Source organism: Gallinula chloropus, assembly GCF_964237585.1.
Source record: "Gallinula chloropus genome assembly, chromosome: 24".
Taxonomy (NCBI): domain Eukaryota; kingdom Metazoa; phylum Chordata; class Aves; order Gruiformes; family Rallidae; genus Gallinula; species Gallinula chloropus.
Genome location: NC_140109.1, coordinates 6,754,567 through 6,773,066, shown reverse-complemented (window position 1 = coordinate 6,773,066; position 18,500 = coordinate 6,754,567). Strand labels below are relative to the sequence as shown.

Sequence of the window (18,500 nt, the reverse complement as noted above, 5' to 3'; positions counted from 1 at the left end):
CCTTAAATCCCAGAGGTACCTGAAGATGGATGAAGACGTGGCCTTTAGTCTCCCTAATTTCATTTAACATCCAGCCTGGGGATATTGGTTGGGTTGGTTTTCTTTCCCAAGCTCCTTGGATGTTTTAAGCTGCCCAGCCAGACCAGGGGTAAGTAGAATCAGTCTGCTCTTTACTCATCATCTTGCTGCACCTTCATCTCCATCCCTTGTCCAGATGTCCTTCCCCTACCCCTCACGCCTGTGTTTCTGTAGCATATGGGGCTGCTTCTGGACAACATATGTCATCGAGAACAGAGAGCCCCTTAATTACCTCTGTCATGATGATGTGGTCCCTATAGTGTCCATAATTTCAGGAACATGTGTTTCTGCTATCCAGAGCCTGGGTGCTGCACTTTGAACGTATTCTGAACGCTGGAGAGTTGCAGGAGAGGCCAATGTGGTATATTAGCCAAAAAAAAGGGAGAGGAAAATCAAAAGCCTGTTCTGTGATGTGGGGAGGGATATATTTAGGATATTCTTCTCAGCTCTGTACACCCCAAAGGCTTTGATTCAGCCTAGGCAGAAACTTGCAGTGAAGCTGCTTTGCTTAGAGGCTGTACTGAGGCGCTGAGGCACGTGGCTTGAAATTAAGAGCATGCTTAAGGGCCAAGGGAAAAAGTGTGCTGTCTTTAAGCACAAATAGCAACTGAGCACCCACACGTGGCCCTGGGTGCCCCAGGAGCTCAGGGATGGAAGGTATTGATCAGCCAGCTCTGGCCATGCCCGATGCTTCACAGAATTATAGGGGTCAGAAGGGACCTCCAGAGCTCATGGGGTCCAACCCCCTGCCCAAGCAGGGTCCCTAGGACAGGGCACACAGGTTTGTGTCCAGATGGGGCTGGAATCTCTCCAGAGAAGGAGACTCCACAGCCCCCCTGAACCACCTTTCTAGGTGGCTTCGGCCACCTAGAGAGTCTCTCAGCTGCTCTGTGGAATCCCTGCGGTCTCTATTTTTGAATTTAGAGCAAAAAAACCCAGCTGTTACTGCAAATAATGACCCTTACGCCTGGATTACGTACAGCATTGTTCCTTCCACGACTCCAAAACACTTCTCCTCCAGAGAGCTTTTATTTCCAGAGCTGTCAATCCAACACCTCTCACTCACCAGCGTGAAATTCGTTTATAGAGGGTGGGTGTGGTTGGGGGGGGTGGGGGGAAGAATTTTTACAAAAGAAGAAAAAATGCTTAAAAAAGTGTAAATAATCAAGTGACATTAAATAACCATTTGGGAGACCATCCACCTCCTGAGCTTGCTTGGCTGGACTTGATATTAATTAGGCTAAATCCACATGCAGCACCTTCCCCAGGAGCTGGCTGGAAGGCTCTCCCTGCTCACACCACGGCTGCAATTTCCAAGGGCTTTTTACCTAGTTAAGGCTTATAAATCTTTAACAGCTGCCTGATTGACTCAGCTCATTCCCTGGGAGATGCTGACGCGGTTCTCAGCCGACATACACCGTCTCCCTCCTCCTGCCATCGTGTCTTCAAGGGATCCTGTGTTTATAGGAGTGAAAGTATGTGATGGAGACCTCCAGAAAGATAAAATCCTGCTCAGGCCACCGCTCAGCAGGGAGGTGGGAGTTTGCATGCCATAAATCCATGAGGTCTGCTTGCCAGATTGGAGTTGGCTGGACAGATTTGGCACTCAGGATAATTAGAAAAAAAAAATACTTTAAAAAAAACCCCCACAAAACAAAACCAAACCCCAACAATGACCCAAAGCAGCAGAAATACTTGTGGGAACGGGTCGGTTTCGCTGCTGGGGAGGACGACAGGGGGAAGTTTAGTCTGCTGCAAGGAACCAGCCAGGGTCAGGGTCAGTATGGCTGGGAGGGGGGGGGGTTGGCATCTCTCCCCAGCCCCTTGTGCAGCGGTGCTGGAGCTTGTCTCCATTGCCTGGCTGTGGAGAAGCTGCCTGGGCTTTTCTGCAGGCCAGGGTTAGGATCAATGACACATCCTCAGAGCCGCCCGAGTGGGAAAGATGCCTTTTCTGCCTGGAGAGCAGGATTTTTCCGGCCAGATTCAGTGGAAGCTGGCTGTAGCCAGCACAGTCTGTCCTCTGCGATGGGCTTCACCTCGCTTATCGCTGCCATCGGCGCCGGGAGAGGTGATGGGGGAAAGCAGGAAGAGGGGCTGGAATCTCCCGTCCCTGCCCTGCAGCAGCACTTGGTTCTACAGCCCCATTTTGCCCATGTGGCAGGGGGAAAGTTTAAAAACATCCCAGTTTATTTCCCTCTCCCTCCCCAGGAGAGATTCTCTGTGGGACGTGTGTTAGCAACTAGGTCCATCTGTGCAACCCACGTCTGGTTTTGCTTTTGTGTCCTGGCAAAGCTTAATAATAATAATAATAATTAATAAAAACAGCATTTCTTCTCCAGGCTCAACACCCCCAGCTCCCTCAGCTGCTCCTCAGAGGATTTGCCCTCCAGCCCCTTCCCCAGCCTGGTTGCCCTTCTCTGGACACGCTCCAGGACCTCCCTGTCCTTCTGATGCTGAGGAGCCCAGAACTGGACCCAGCACTCAAAGGCAGGGAGGCTTTTCAAAGAGACCTGAACAGGCTGGATCCCTGGGCTGGAACCAACAGGATGAGGTTTAACAAGACCAAGTGCAGCATCTTGCACCAGGGACAGAACAACCCCCAGCAGCTACAGGCTGGGGGGAGACTGGCTGGAGAGCTGTCAGGAACAAAAGGACCTGGGGGTGTTGGGTGGCTGCGACTGAACACGAGCCAGCAGTGTGCCTGGGGGGCCAGGAAGGCCAAGGGCATCCTGGCTTGTGTCAGCCCCAGCGTGGCCAGCAGGCCCAGGGAGGGGATTGTGCCCCTGTGCTGGGCACTGGGGAGGCTGCAGCTGGAGTGCTGGGTCCAGTTCTGGGCTCCTCAGCATCAGAAGGACAGGGAGGTCCTGGAGCGTGTCCAGAGAAGGGCAACCAGGCTGGGGAAGGGGCTGGAGGGCAAATCCTCTGAGGAGCGGCTGAGGGAGCTGGGGGTGTTGAGCCTGGAGAAGAGGAGGCTGAGGGGAGCCCTTCTGCCCACCTCCCCTGCCCTGCCAGGAGGGTGCAGAGAGGTGGGCGCTGGTCTCTCCAGCCAGGGGCCAGGAGCTGGGACAAGGGGCAATGGGCTCAAGCTGCGCCAGGGCAGGGTCAGAGCAGCTGTGAGGAGAGAATTCTTCCCTGGCAGAGTTGTCAGGGCCTGGCCCAGGCTGCCCAGGGAGGGGGCTGAGTCCCTGCCCCTGGGTGTGTTTAACAGAGGGGAGATGAGGTGCTCAGGGAGCTGGTTTAGTTTAGGATGGGAATGGTTGGACTTGATGATCTTAAAGGTCTTTTCCAACATGGTGATGCTGGGATTCTGTGATATTTCCATGGCTTCAGGCTTGATACAGATGCAGGACATCACCTGTGACACCCTCCCAGTCCCAGGTGCTGGTGGTTGGCTCAGCACCATTAAGTCTCCAGCACTTTTCCCTGAGCAGGGAGCCTGTGCTTTGGCTGGGTGTTGGGGAGTCTCTTGCACTGGGTTTGGTTTCTTCTTTGCCAGGTAAGTACTTGGGGCTTTATTTTTTGTCTCTGGATGATTTTTAAGGGCACCTGGTGCTGGAGGGGCAAGGTGTTGGCTTTAACTGAGTTTTCTGCTTCTGAAGCTATGCCACAGGGTATCAAGCTGGGTGGGAATCTCCCTCTCTGTTCCCAGTAAAGCTTTTTGTAGCTGGAGCCTTTGCAGTGTGGGATGTTTTTGGGGCTGAACCTGAATTTTCTTGTAGGGAAATGTGTGTGTGTGGGGGGAATCAGTCCTTTATTTCTCTGTAGGAGCTGGGGATGGTGCTTGGTTGGGTCTTCCATGTGTGTTTCTTTCTGGGAGTGAGAAGCAGGATGAGCTTCCCCACCCCTAATAAAGTGCATTCAGCTTCCCAGATCACGACAACCACTGAGCTGGATCAGGCTGGCTGGTGTGGGGGGTGGCTTTTTTTGTCAGTAACAACTCTTGTAGCAGAAGCAAGTCAGGATAAACCCATTAGGTTTCCAAAGTGGAGGTTGTTTGGCTTTGGGGTGGGTGTTTTTGCCTTGAGTTAGTGAAGTTGGGGCTTCAGAACCAGCAGCAAGAGAAGAAATGCCCCGCAGCCGTTAATTAAAGGACGTAGCCATGACCCCCATCCCTTTGGGGGAACAGGTGTAAGTTTAAATATGGTTTTATTTCAGGTTTGCTATCAACGCACAACCAGCAGAGATCGATGTTCAGTATACATGGTATACACAAAGCAGCCAGGACGGGCGGCACCTCCGTCCTCCTGCTGCACGCTCGGCAAAAGAACAGCAACACAAGAAAGCCCTCCTTGCCCCATCCTCCCTGTCAACAAGGGTGATGACTTCTGGGTGGGCTTGGGAACCACCTGTGGGGATGGCAAGGCGCGAAAGGGCAGCTCCTCGGAGCTCTGTCCTCAGCTGCAAGCTCAGCGGGCTCGGCTACGCAGGGGAAACCCTCCAAACACAGATGATACATTCATGGGATTGGAGACCTGGAAGGGATTTCCTAGAACATGAAATCCCAGCTCCTGCTGTGCAGAGCAACCACAATATCTGCTCCTGGCTCTCTTGAGCACCGTGGAGACCCAGAATGTTATTGTGTTCGCAAAGGCATTGCATAAATCCATGGAGGATGGATCCACAGACGTTGTCATGAGTTTATTAAGCAGGTGGAAAGGTCTGACAAGGAAATCCTTGTGCTACTGCTGTCCTGTTTCTTAGGATCTTCCTCCCTTTGCCCACAGCTGGAGACTTTTTGGAGCAGATCGAAGGGCACAAGGAGTTTCCACGCTATACCTGCATGGGACTGAGCGAGCAAGGTAGGCTCCAAGTCTCCAGCTGCTGAGACAGCATCTTCTGCCCACCCATCACCTGTGCATTGTCCCTACAGTCCCTTTCTGTGGATCCCAGTAACAGTATGGCTTGACTTGGAGGCACTGGCTGGCTCACAGTCACAGCTAATTGATTAAGAGGCACCTTCACCAGTGGAAAAAGCAGTAAGTGAAGTGGTCCCTGATGATATGATCTAAGCAAGAGACCAAAGTGATGTGCTAAAGGGTGGTTGGGAAGCGGGCGGTGTGTGAGGTAACACAGCCTCCAACCAAAACAGGCATGATGTAGTACATACCCCATGCACCATCTGTGCCATCAGTAAACCCTTGCACAAAACCCCAGGGGGGAAAGCTGGACCAGCAAGAGGTTCAACACCCCCCTCCCCCCTTCTTTTCCCTGCATGCCTGAATCCCATCAAGCCCCTTCCCCCCCAAGAAAACCCAAGACCTGAATTTTTCATCTTCTCTGGCAGCTCAAAAGTGGTGCCAGGGATGTCACTCCCCAACTCAGGGGCTCTTAACAAGGAGGAAAAATAACCCAACCTGGCCTAAAGGTTGGAGGGAAGAGGCGGTGGGATGTCTGGGCATGGCTTACTGGTCCCATTAAATAGTGAGCACCATTTCCAGCGTGGAGTCAAGTACCAGCGACTCACAGGGCTGGGTCGTGGTACTACAGTACAGTTGCTTTTTTTTTTTCCTTTTCTTTTTGGAATGACAGCTCAAATCTCAGGCCCCCTTTTAGCCCTGAGAAGTTTCAGGAGTGGCCCGGGGTGTACAGGAACACCCATCCGGATGCTGGCGCAGCCCCATCCCAAAGCACCATAGGAAAACCTCAGCCAGGTGAGAGGGAGCCCACAGGGAATGACCCCCCTCCCCACCCCGTGCTGTTTACCCCCATCATGGGGGAGGAAGGAAGTTAAGAAAATAACAAAAAAAATTAAAATACAGAGTTAAGCACCATAAAATCTACACTGGTCAGACCATAGACGTGAAGAGCAAAATGAAAGCAAAGCCACCGCCTTCCAGCCTGGTTGGGCGATGCCACTGGGGCTCTCCAGGCTGAACAGCCCTCACCAGCCAGCCCCAGAGGCATGAGGCTCTCCCAGCATCTCTTCACGCCCATGGATGGAGCAGTATCCTTTGCCATCGTTGCATTGGTAAATCCTTTTGGTCCCATTTAGCACGAGCGTTGGGGAGCCCGGGGAGGGGGGGCACATAGGCTTGGCTCTGGGAAGACAGGGGAAGCTTCAACTGTGCAATTTAAGGGCATCTCCCTGCCTCTCCTTGGATCGATCCTGGGCAGTGATCCCCTTTGTTTCCATCCATCCCCCCCTCCCCCCCAACTCCCAGCCTCGGTCGGTGGGTTTCTGCATCATTCGGTGGCTTCGAGGTAGACGTTGGTTCCTGCCCTGTCTCCGAGCAGCCTGGTCAGTCAAATCCCTCTCTCCCGGGTGGTATTGGGTGTGCATGCTCTGTCCCCACACCCAGGTCCCCCCTTTTCTCCCCACCCCTCAACAGAATTCCTCCCCACAACAGAATTCCTCCCCCCCCCCCCCCTTCCCCCCAACACCCCTCCCCACCCTGTTTGATATGTGCTATGGACATCTCCCAACCCCCTGGCTTGCTGCTCGGCTGCACCCAGCTGGAGGGACACCACGTCCTCCCTTGGAAACAACCCCTTGGCTGGCTCAGCACGGCCTCAAGGTGCAAAAATCCAGTTCCTGCGGCTTCCTCCGAAAATTGCAACTCTCCCGAGGCAGCGAGCGCCCGGCTGGCGCCGCGCACTTCAGCGCCCGCCGCTTGAAACCCCGACCGCAGCTCTTGGAGCAAGGAGACCATGGTCCAGCTTCCCAGCCCGGGCAGGGCTCCCCGCAGAGCCGAACATCTGCCGGCCGTTGAGCTGCGTCGCACTCGGCAGCCGGCTGGCCGTAGGAGTCGCGACAAGCCACCGAGCGCTTCTGCAGCCCGTCCCCGCAGGTGACGGAGCAAGCCTCCCAGCCCCCCGCCGCCCACTTGTAGGAGGGACGCTTGTAGCTGGGTCTCCCGCCGTCCAGGCGGTTGGAGACGCTGAGGATGCTGTTGTTGAGGTCCGGTGGGGTTTTGCTTTCCTTCTTGTAGGAGGACTTGTCCTCCTTGCTCTCCTTGGGGAGGTAGAAGGAGTAGCGTACCCGAGGAGGGGTCATCTTCCCCACGGAGAGCACCTCCAAAGTCAGGGGTTCTTGGATGGGCTTGAAGGATTGGAGGCTCTCCACGGCGGTGCCGGTGCCGCTGTACCGCAGGACGCTGCCCTTCACCATCAGGTCCCTCTCCACGGCAGAGACAATGAAGTGGCCGTTTAACAGGTACTTGCCCTGCCCGTTCTTCAGTGCCAAGTAGTTGTCGTCGCTGATCAGCCCTTTGTAGCCCCGCTGCCTGATGTCGATGTTGGAGGCGCCCGCAGGGATGACCACCACGAAGTTGTAGCCGTGCCTGGAAGGGAAGAGCAGACAAGGACAGGCCATCAGTCAGGGGGACATCCCACCACGATGTGGTCTCAGCTCGAAGGTCCATAGCTACAGCCCAGAGATCATCCCACCACGCTACAGTTACCTCCTCCTGCCCGTGAAGATCATTTTGAATCTCCTCCCTGTGCTGAGTTTTCTCTAAGCTGAGGTCACCCAGGTGTGAGGTGGTGATGTGTTGGAGAATACTCCATCAGCAGAAGCCCAGAGCACATTACATGTGTCCTGCTTCTCCTTCAGAGCTAGCCCAGCCCTCCACACAGTGATGCACACTAGCACCAGGAAGGTTTGCTCAGGACGGACTTAACCCCGGTCACCATCTCCACCACCCTCCAGCATCCACCCCAAAAACCACACAGAGCTAGGAGAGGGAGGAAGAAGCACACGTGGTCCTCTAACACTTACATGGGCTTGGTGAACAAGCCTGAGACCTTCTTGCAGCTCTTGTTGTCTCCTCCACAGACGCTGCACTTGTCAAACTTCTTCTTGGAGCCCAGCTTCCCGTCGCACCCGGCCTTGATGCATTTGCCCTGGACGCAGACAGAAGTGGAGTCTGGGGAGCAAGGGGTGCCATCCACAACCTGCAGGAGGATGAGAAAAACGAGGTACTGTGGGTCCCTGTGCCACCCTACAAATACCCCCTGGCTGCAGCCCTCACTACCTGAACCCATCCAACAGGCCCCAAGGAGACGCCAGCAGGCACCACGTCGCCCTTTGCTCACACTCTGCTTTGCAGTCAGGATTTTTAGGGGCTCTGAGAAGAGCTGTGTAGGAATTTATCCCTTTTCCTCTCTGGCTACATGATTTTCTGCCCTTTCTGTTGCAATGGCAACAGGCTGCATTGGGGAACCAGCCAAGACCACGCTGCTCAGCCCCACATCTGGCCACCTGCCCTGTCCAGCACGCACATCTCTTCCCTACCACTGTAATTATCATCCCAGAGACACTTCCACAAACCCAGAGGAAGACTTTCCATGGAGTGTCTCCAGCTCTGAAGTAAATAAGAGGACACATACAGGGTGATTCATACCAGCCTGGTGGATCCCCCTCCTCTCCAACCTCACGCAACACCAGCTGCCCACCAAACAAGGACAACGCATTCACCGCCAGGCACACCAGACCCATCCTGCAGCCCAGATGCTGATGCTCAGGATACCTCACCAACCTTGGGTGCCAGCACGTAGAAGTAGCCAGTGCCATTAGCCCGACAAATGAGCTTGCACTTATCCCGGGGTGAGACACCAGAGTATTTGGGGACCCAGGAGACGGAGGCGGTGAGGCGGTTGGTGCTGTGGCTGTAGCCGTTGAAGGCCTCACACTGCTCTTCACGGAAGCTCTTCCCAGGCACTGGGGAAAAAAAAACCAAACCAGGGATGTGAGTGAGACTGGGGAACCAGAGCTCTGGCACTGGTTTTACAGGGTTGCCACAGGTCTCTGCACACAGCCATGAGCAAGCTGAGCTCGGGGGGGGGGGGTTGGGGGGAGGTTGGACCCGATGATCTCTCGAGGTCCCTCCCAACCCCTACAATGATTCTGTGAGCTCCAGCCTCTTACCTGCAGCAGGACAGGGCTCCAGGTTGCAGGAGCGGTACTTGACGCGGACGCCCTCGCAGTAGGAGCCCCCGTTGGCAGGCAGGGGGTTGGAGCACTCCCGCCTGGCCAGCTGCACGCCGCCGCCGCACGTCCGCGAGCACTGGCCGTAGGGCGCCCACTTCGCCCAGCCACCATCCACCTGCAGGGATGAGGGTGGGGTGAGGTGCTGCATCCCTTTCACTAACGGTTCTCTCCTGAGCAAAACTCTGCCAGCTGCCCCCCAAACCTGCCCAGGGCCGGATGCAGCGCAGCAGCAGCATCCCTCCTTGAGAAACACGCGACACCCAGGGACCTCCATCTCCCTTTCACATCAGCATCCCCCGCTGGGTCTCCACCACCAGCCGAGCACCCATGCAAAAACCCCCCCTCAGGGTGACCCCCAGGGCTGATTTTTGGGGCCACAGTGCAGGTACTCACCCTGTACTTACTGATGTTATGCCTCTCAACGCAGGCACCCTTCAGGCAGAAGCGTCCTTCGCCGCAGGCGGTGCCGTCGGCCCAGGGGAAGTGGCGGGTCTGGCAGACGATCTGGCCACGCGCCTTGCCCGTGCACCAGAGCTTGGCACAGTACTGCATGTAGGGGCAGGGCTTGGAGCCCACGCCAAAGGCCAGCTCACACTGCTGGTTCAGGTTGTAGCTGGTCCCTGGCAGGTCTTCGGGCAATGGGATGGGCTTGGCCGGTTGGTCCAGCAAGCAGTCACCTGTGAGAGTGGGGAAGGAGGGGGGCTACTGGGGGCTTGTGGGGGTGGGTGTATGGACCAGCATGGGTGGGGAGAGCATCGCTGTATGGAGGTGAGGGATGGATGCAGGTAATTTGGTCGAAACTATCCCATCAGGAGCAGCATCCCAGGGATGCTCGGGAGGTCAGCTGCATCCCAGACCCAAGTGGCTCCATCTCTTGGTGACACTGGCAGCCTCAGGGCAGGCATCGCTGCTGGGGGCACTGAGGAAGCCCAGCTGATGCAGAAATGCTGCCAAACTCCCTGTTTTCTTCTACCTTTGTTTGCAGAGGGCAGGGGGAAGGATTCACTCTACAGCCCATCAGACCCTCCCAGCAAGCAGCCCCAGGGATGGATCCCGTTCCTGGAAACACAGGTAAGAGGGTGAGAGGTGCAGGAGGGCTCACCATGGCCGCTGTCGAGGAAGTCTGTGATGATGGCAGCGCTGCAGGCTGACCAGGGGTTGGCACGGTCGATCTGGATGAGGGTGGGAGACATCATGTGGTTGGTCTTCAGCCGACCGAAGACCTCCTCACAGGCCTTCACGTTGTCGTGGGGCATGTTGAAGACGTGCCCTGGGGTGGGGGGGATAAAGGTGGGGCAGGATGAATAAACCCTTTTGGCACCCAGAATAGTGCCCCTAAAGCTTCTTGAAAGGGGGGGGGGGGCGGGCGGAAACTGAGGCACGAGGTAGGGAAGACCCTTGTAAGGGTCGCAATGGCAGCCCAGGAGACACCTGGGGATGGATGATGCTTGCACAGAGCCCAGTTGAGACCACATGTGGATGCTGGGAGCATGCAGGACTGGCACACGCAAGCCCTGCTGCCAGTGCAATCCCCATGCCAGCACACTGTCCTGGAAGGACTAGGGAAATCATGAAGAGAAGGAAATTCAGTGCTCAAGCCCTCCCTCCTCTTCCTCCCACTGAGCACTGCATGTCTCTGGAGGTAGGTTTGCCCTCCCCCTGTTATTTCAGGACCCCCCAACCCTGGGAAACCTGGAAACCATCCCAGCCTTTTGCTTTCTCAGCAGCTCTTTCCCATCTGGCTTGGGGTGGGGGTCTCATGCTCTGAGGTGCAGTTACTCCATCACCGGATACTGGTTACTGTCTGATGTTCCAGAGGGGGAAACCAGGGTTATTTAGAACCTCAGCAGCTCCTGGAGTTCCTCCTGAGAGGAAGAGGAGAGAGCAGGGAGCCTTACCCAGCTCGTGGGCGGTGGTGAAAGCCGACGGCAGCCCATCGTCCTCGATGACGGAGCAGCTGCGCTTGGGGTCACACATGGTGCCCACGTCTGCCATCCCCAGCGTGTCACAGGTGGTGGCACCACACAGATCCTGTGAGGCATGGAGGCAAGGGGTTAGTCTCAGGGACAGCACGGGGGTTCCTGTCCCTCGTCCCCACCCCTGTACCCCATGGGGAGCTGATCTCAGGCTTCTCAGGGCGAGGGGGGGGGAGGGAGGTGGGGTGAGGGAGGGGAGCAGCCCAAAGGGATGGAGCCTGCACCAGGCTGAGGAGGCAAAGGAACCTCAGCCTGCCCTGGGCTGGGCTGTAGTGATGCATTTGCATTTAACCAGGGATGCTTTTTGTGCAGAGCATCCTTCTGTGCCATCCATGGCAGCTTCTCCCACAGCCTGGTTCCCTTCTTCAGTCCAAGCTCAAAGACTGGACCCAGATGGGTGTGTGGACAGGAAGGCACCTGGCCTTGGGCTCAAAGCTGATCCATTTCTCCACCTCAACAATTTCCCTAGGAACAGGGAAGCCCCTGGACTCAGAGGTTCCCAAGGCTGAGGGAAGCACTCCTGTCTCTCCAAGACACTTTGCATCCGTCCTTCGAAGACGAACCAGCCCAGCCTTCCACCCTCAACACGAGGACTGCTGAACCCCAACGGAGCTCCAGCCAGGTCAGAGGATGGGACAGGTCCCATTGCAGGTGGGTCTGCCCTTCTTTGGGCTTTCAAGGTGCTCATGCAAATAAAAAGCCTCTGCTTGAAGAGGCACCACCGCCGCAGCCTGGCAATACCATTGTCCTCAGACGCCTCCTTCCTCTCCTGTGGTCTCTTGGTGGCTTGGGAGGCTCCCAGCCTCATCCCTATCCCTTGGTGCCGTCCTGGCTGAGCTGGGGAGGCTGTGCAGGGGGCAGGGAGCAGTTTGCCACATGAAAAAGAAGACGTAAGGGGCTCGCCGGGCGCTCCCGTGCTATAAATAAGCGTGATTCATGCTCGGCGCTCGCTGAGCCAAGCGCCTGGGTTGCTCAGAGTCTCACAGGAGGCTCTGCCAACATTTCCAGTGAGGTTTCCGAGCTGAAGGCATTCCCATGCAGGCAGGTTCAGCTGTGGGTAAAAAAAAACCCCAGTCCCAATGACTTGAGAGAGCCCCAGCCAGGGCTGAGATGGCTTTAACAGGAGAGCTGTGGCTTACGAGGTCTGGAGGTGCCGAGGAGACGGTGGGTCGCTGGAGAGGTGAGGTGGAGAAACACCTGGGTTTGGGGCATCCAGGTAAGTGGAAAATCTTGTTGGGCAACCAGGGTCAGCTCCCCACTCTGCAGCAGCTCTCCTGGTCAGCTGCATCCCTGATCCCACTGCGCATCGATGCTGGTGGAGACCCCCCCCCCCCGCATCCACCGTGGCAGGGCTGCTGCTGGTGAGTGCAGGGTGACTGAACGGGGCTGCCAAGGGTCCTTTGTCCCCCCATGCCACCATGAGTCAGTGGCACTGCCATGCTGAGCTAACCCAGGGATGCAGCTTGCCCAAGTCCATCCCACCTCCCACCTCGGTGGGTTTGCAGGGCTGGGGCTTTGGGGGGTGAAGGGGGGGGCAGGGTGGGGGGGGAGATGACACAGCATCCTTGGGAAGAGGTGGCTGCTTGTGGGTCCCCTCTCACTGCTCTGTGAAGAGCTGCTGTTCCCTGGCTGGTGAGGAGAGCTTTTGGCTCCCAGCCCACCACCTGCCCTGACACACTGACCCACTTCTTGCTCCCAACCTCTCCTGTGGGGATGTCTAAACAAGCAGCTCTTAATGGGGTGGGGGGGGGTCCTAACCCCTCCAAGCTGCCCTCCTGAGGCAGCCCCCTTTGAAAGGCTGGGCAGTATCTCTAGGCTCTAAGGAGGGGTCCTGACCCTTCCCAAAACACCTCCTCCAGCTTTGCCTCCAGCCTGCTCAGGGGTGGGGAGGCAGTGTGAGCATAAGGATGGGGCTATGGAGGGGAGGGGAAGGAAACACAGGAAGTTTAAGGTGGGGAAGGGGCATGCAAAGGCTCTGCTCTGCCTTTGCACCGTGGGCTCACCATCACCAATTACCTCCTGCTGCCAGCCCAAATAAAAGGAGGGCACCCAGTGCCCCTCACACCGTGCCAAAGGGCTGCAAGCAACCTGCTTGATGCACCATCAGGGATCTCCTGCCAGCCTGACCTTCATCTGCAGGCACTTCTTCATCCCCTGGCCAACTCAAGACATTCTCCAGCCCACTTGGGGATGATCCTTCTCAGTATCACACTAATTCCCCTGTGCAGAGACCGTCCTTCCCACATCCAAAGCAACCCCACGAGTCCTGAGCTTTGGGCTATGGAGAGTGGGCTTCCAAATTCCACCCCCCCAGCATCTGCTGCACGCTGGGCTGCAGCCAGGTGTTCCTCAGTCCAGTGTCCCTTTGGTTTTGCAGCAGGCCAAAGCTCTTCAGCAAGCCTTTTCTGGCAGGACATCAAGGCTCAGGGCGGGTGGGATGCTTGGCCCAGGTCTGTGATGTGGGGTGTGATGCTATTTCCAAGAGGCAGGAGTGCAGCTGAAGGCTGGACGATGCTCTGAAGGACCTTCCAAAAACAACCAGCTCAGGTAACAAGGTGAAGGTCCCACAAGCTGCTGATCCTGGCAGATCCACACCCACCAGCTGAGCAGGACTGAGCTCCCCAAAGGCACATCCACAAGCCAGCGTCGGGGCTGGGACAGCCCCGCTCATCCCCCCAGTCGCTGACACAACTGGAAACTGCCTATCACCCAGGCTGGAGGTGAAATTGAAGTCGGGGGCTTATGTAACAGCTTTTTGGCAGGGAGATAAGCCTGAGGTGTCAGGGGACCACAGCTGGATGCACTCAAGGAAGGCAGATGTGTCCTCGAGCGTGTGCGTCTGCAGCGAGCTTGCTTTGGGATCTCAGGGATGGATGGATGGGATGGATGCTTTAGCCATGTGTGTGAGATAATAAATGCCCAGCCGTGATCCTCAGCTCGGGGAGTGCTTGGGACCGACTCCTTCCCACGTGCAGCGCCGGTGACCTCACCAGGTTTCCAGCAGAGCTGGCGCTGGCTGGTCCCCGCAGGGATGTCAGCAGGCTTCCTCCTCTCTGCAGCCGCCCCAGCAGGCAGGAGCTGCTCCAGCAGGCTGGGGTTCAGCCCTGCCTGAGCTGCGGCAGGGTTTCTGGCTGGCTGGAGGACACGGTCCCTGCCCAGGGATGGGGATGGGGGTGAAGAGAACGGGTGGGCTGAGGTCTCACACGGTCCCTGCCCCGGGATGGGGATGGGGGTGAGGAGAACGGGAGGGCTGAGGTCTCACACAGTCCCTGCCCAGAGATGGGGATGGGGATGGGGATGGGGATGAGGAGAACGGGTGGGCTGAGGTCTCACACGGTCCCTGCCCAGGGATGGGGATGGGGGTGAGGAGAACGGGAGGGCTGAGGTCTCACACGGTCCCTGCCCAGGGATGGGGGTGAAGAGAACGGGTGGGCTGAGGTCTCACACGGTCCCTGCCCAGGGATGGGGATGGGGATGAGGAGAATGGGTGGGCTGAGGTCTCACATGGTCCTTGCCCAGGGATGGGGATGGGGGTGAGGAGAACGGGAGGGCTGAGGTCTCACATGGTCCCTGCATAGCATCATTCCTGTCTTGGGTCACCATCAGCCAGTGCTGACCCCAGGATAGGGGCAGCTGAACTGAGCTGGATGCTCCATCCCTCCCACCCACCAGCGTTTGAACTGGAAAGATGTTTTGGGAATGATGATGTCCCTGCTTGGGGCGGGGGGGAAGGGAGAGGAGGGTGTCCTGGCCTGTCCCTAATCCAGAGACATCTGGGCAGAGCTGAAGGAAGGAGAAAACACAAGTTGCTCTTGCTGGCAAAGCCTGACATGACAGTCCCCTTAAAACCAGGCTCACCCTTCTCCCCTCCCCTTAGCAATTTGGGGGTGCAGGCTGAAAGACCCCACCCCAACGCTGGCACCGAGACAGGACCACAGGGAAGAGGAGGAGCATTTGGGGGGCAGACTCTGGGAGACCTGTCCCTGTTTCAGTGTCACCTGGGTTTTCAGGTTGGGGGGGGATGGCACAGCCTCACCTGGCACAGCATCACCTGGCACCCCACATAGCCACACAACAAAGCCCCTTTCCCACTGTGAGGGTGCAGCCAGCTCACCACAGCAGTGGGGGAGACTCTGGCCTCCCCTCACTCCCCCCCCCCCCCAGCCCCCTACAAGCGCTGGCTGTGTCTCTGCTGCTTTTCTTCCAGCCCTGAACTGGATCCACACAGAGCTGCCAGCGCCTGGAGCAGAGGTCCAGGTTCTCAGGAGGACCATGAGTCAGAGGAAGCAGGGAGAGGTTTTTCTTTCTTGGCAGGTGGCACTGTGAGCTGTTCCCAGCCTTGGAGGGGGATGTGGGGGCCACACTCCTCCTCTTCTGGGCTCGGCTCCCCATGTTTTGGGGTGGTGGTCGCAGTGCCATGGGGTGCCAGCTGCTGAGGGTCCTGCCAGCGGGCAGGGGAATGGAGTGGCAGCTTGGGGACAACCTGCCTTTGCACATCTGGCATCGTTCACCCCCTGGCAGGGCTTTCTCTGGGCTGCTGGCCAAAACCTACCCAGAGGACAGCAAGGGCTGGTTCAAAAGGGCTTGCTCCACACCTCTGCTCCCCCTGCCCCGAGCATCGGAGGGTCCTTTAGGAAAAGGGGGGGTCAGGCACAAGCCCAACCTCCTCTGATCTGTGCCAGAGGGGCTGCAGGTGGCCTTAAGCATCATGCTGGGCACTTTGAAATTGGGGACAGCCCCACCAGCTCCTCCTCCCCCTAGTGCACCCACCTGCTTGGTGAAGAGGATGGCCGTGTCCCAGTACTCGGGGTGCTTGTCGCTGACCTTGTTCCACTTCTTCTGCCAGGCGCAGAAGTTGCGGAGGGTGAGGGCGGCGTTGCCGGTCACCTTGGGCCCTTTCTCATCCTGCCCGATGAGGAGGAACTTGACCACGGCGATCTGGATGGGGTTGCGGATGCTGGGGTGCTTGTAGAGACGGGCGGCCGTGGCCATCAGCGTCAGCAGGTAGTGCTGCAGGTCATCCCCGTGGAACTTCACCATCGACTCGTCAGCCACCACCAAGGTCTCCACGTAACGGGGGACCGAGGCAAAGCGCTTGGCTCGACCCACTTTGCCCCCACCACGTCCCCGGTACTTATCCAGCGCCTGCAGCACCCCTGGGGTGAGCCCGGAGCCCACGGCGCAGCGGGATGCTCCAGCCCCGACGGGGCGGCCGGGGCTGCGGCGCTGCAGGAGGTGGGCTCCGCCGGCCGCCGCCCCCCCAGCCAGCGGGCTGATGATGTACTCGGCTCCCCGGTAACCGAAAGCCCCCCGGAGCCCCCCGCAAAGGCTGAGGGCGGCGAAGGATTCCCGATCGGCGTTGACATCCCCCGAATAAAAACAGTGGCGGAGACCGGGGAAGGGGCGGGAGGCACCGGGCGCGACCCCCCCAAGGTACTGGGCGGCGAAGGCGGGCGCGATGAACTGGGCGTCGGGGGAGAGGTGGAGGTAAAAGTCCTCCCCGAAAGCCGAGAGCTGGAAAACCACAGCTTGCCCTCCCCGGGGGGGTTCGGCGGGGCCCCGCCTGAAGTAAGGCCGCCCGTTGATGTCGGGATCCAGGCGGAGGGGGGTCACCACCTCGCTGTCCTCCGGGGCTCCCCCCGAGGGCAGGCTCAGCCCCGGGGCGCCCAACAGCAGCAGCGGCAGCAGCGGCAGCATCGTCCCGGCGCGCTCAGGCGGGCGGCATCGGGGGCTGCGGAGGAGGGGGGGGGGGGGCGAAGGGGGGGAGAAAACAGGAGCCAGCCAGCCCCCCCCTTCCTCCCTCCTTCCCTCCTCCTCCTTCTCCTCCTCCTCTTCTTGAAGCTCGGAGGGGAGCGGAGCGGCCGTGCGAGCCGCCTGCCCCGCCGCTACCTGCCTTGTGGGGCGCATCGGGCTTATGTACGGCAGGACCGGGGGGTTGAGGGGGGGTTACGGGGGGCGGAGGGTGGGGGGGGATCGGGGCGCGGTTTGGCCCCGCAGCAGCCACTCGGGTGCGGGGGGCCGGGAGCGGCGGAGCGGAGCGGGGCCGGCGGAGGAGCGGGGCCGGGAGAGCCGCGCTCCGCCCGGGGCTGCCGCCGCCTCCCCGGGGCGGTGCGGGGCGGTGCGGGGCGGGGACACACACACACACACAAGGCACAGCGATGGGGGGGAGATTGGTTGGGCGAGGGGAGCTCTTACACTTGTGTTCTTGTAGGGGAGAGGGGTTCCTGCATCCCACACCCCCCCCCCCCCACCATCCCGGGGATGCCCCCGTCTGCCGGGCTCTTGGGTCCCGCCCTAAGGGGAGCGGCGGGATGTGTGTGTGCGGGGGGGGGGGGGTAGGGGGGGTAAATCCAGAAAGAAGGGGGTGCTGAGGGTGGGCTCTGGTCGGGATAGGGGTGTAGAGTGGAGATAAGAGTTCCTCCGGCCTTTCAGCAGAGTTTGGGAGCTGCCTCTTGGCAGCTGAGTGTTCAGTTCTGGAGCCCAGGTTCAATTCTCACAGCCCAGGTGAGGCTAGCAGAGATCCAGGCACCTTCAGACCCAGCATCCCTCCGTGCACCCACCACCCACAGCCTTCCATGCCTCCAGACCGTGGGTATCCCCCCCACAGGAACTCTCCTCACCAGCCAACTGGGTTTCGGTGCATCCCTCACTACCCCACCTCAACCCCACTGAGTGGCTCCAAGGATCAAAGGGGTGATTTCCACCTCTCAGAAAGAGCTCAGCCTCCCTGCATCCCCAGGGCCATCAAAGGGAGCCCTGGGGAAGTGCTGATACCCACCACATCCCTGGGAGACCCCAGCAGACCCTGCATATGAAGGGTATGGGAATCTCCCCATGCCCACCAAAGTCATCATCAGAAGAGCGTTGGGGACCAGGGAGGATGCTGGGGCAAGGTGCTGCTCTTGGGAGGCAGAAAGAGCTCATCATGGGTGGGATTATTCTTTTTTGGAGCAGGACAGCCAAGAGGAGAGCAATGAAGAGTCCTCAGTAACCTCCTGGGGCTGAGGAATCGATTTACTGACAGCGATTGGCACCCCGACACCGGCACGGGCTGCATGGGGAGGTGCCCAATGCGTCTTTTCTCCCCTGTGGCAGGTCTCCTTCCTTGCAAACTGGGTTTGCACTGAGGAGGGAGGATGGATGCTCCCAAGGTAACGCTCTGGGCACCCAAATCACACATGTCTGCCCAGCCCATGCTCCTTCCCAGCACCCTGGGTTGGCTTAATGATAAAATGAAGGGCTGGCAGGAGGGTGCAGAGTCCCTGCCCCTGGGTGTGTTTAACAGAGGGGAGATGAGGTGCTCAGGGAGCTGGTTTAGCACAGGATGGGAATGGTTGGACTTGATGAGCTTAAAGGGCTTTTCCTTTGCTGGGATTCTATGATATTCCTGTGGCTTCAGGCTTGATACAGATGCAGGACATCACCTGTGACACCCTCCCAGTCCCAGGTGCTGGTGGTTGGCTCAGCACCATTAAGTCTCCAGCACTTTTCCCTGAGTAGGGAGCCTGTGCTTTGGC

The 18,500-nt window shown here is 58.3% G+C and overlaps 1 protein-coding gene across 1 annotated transcript; it reads right to left on the bottom strand.

Annotated features, from left to right (window-relative positions):
- Window positions 1-6,577: 6,577 nt before the first annotated feature.
- ADAMTS15 (ADAM metallopeptidase with thrombospondin type 1 motif 15) lies at window positions 6,578-16,680 on the bottom strand (the record flags this gene model as incomplete). Its single annotated transcript, XM_084274887.1, has 8 exons — window positions 6,578-7,358; window positions 7,796-7,971; window positions 8,556-8,737; window positions 8,945-9,122; window positions 9,401-9,684; window positions 10,110-10,277; window positions 10,906-11,038; window positions 15,754-16,680. The coding sequence occupies 8 exons, from the start codon at window positions 16,678-16,680 to the stop codon at window positions 6,578-6,580; spliced, it is 2,829 nt and encodes a 942-aa protein (XP_084131013.1).
- Window positions 16,681-18,500: the final 1,820 nt, after the last annotated feature.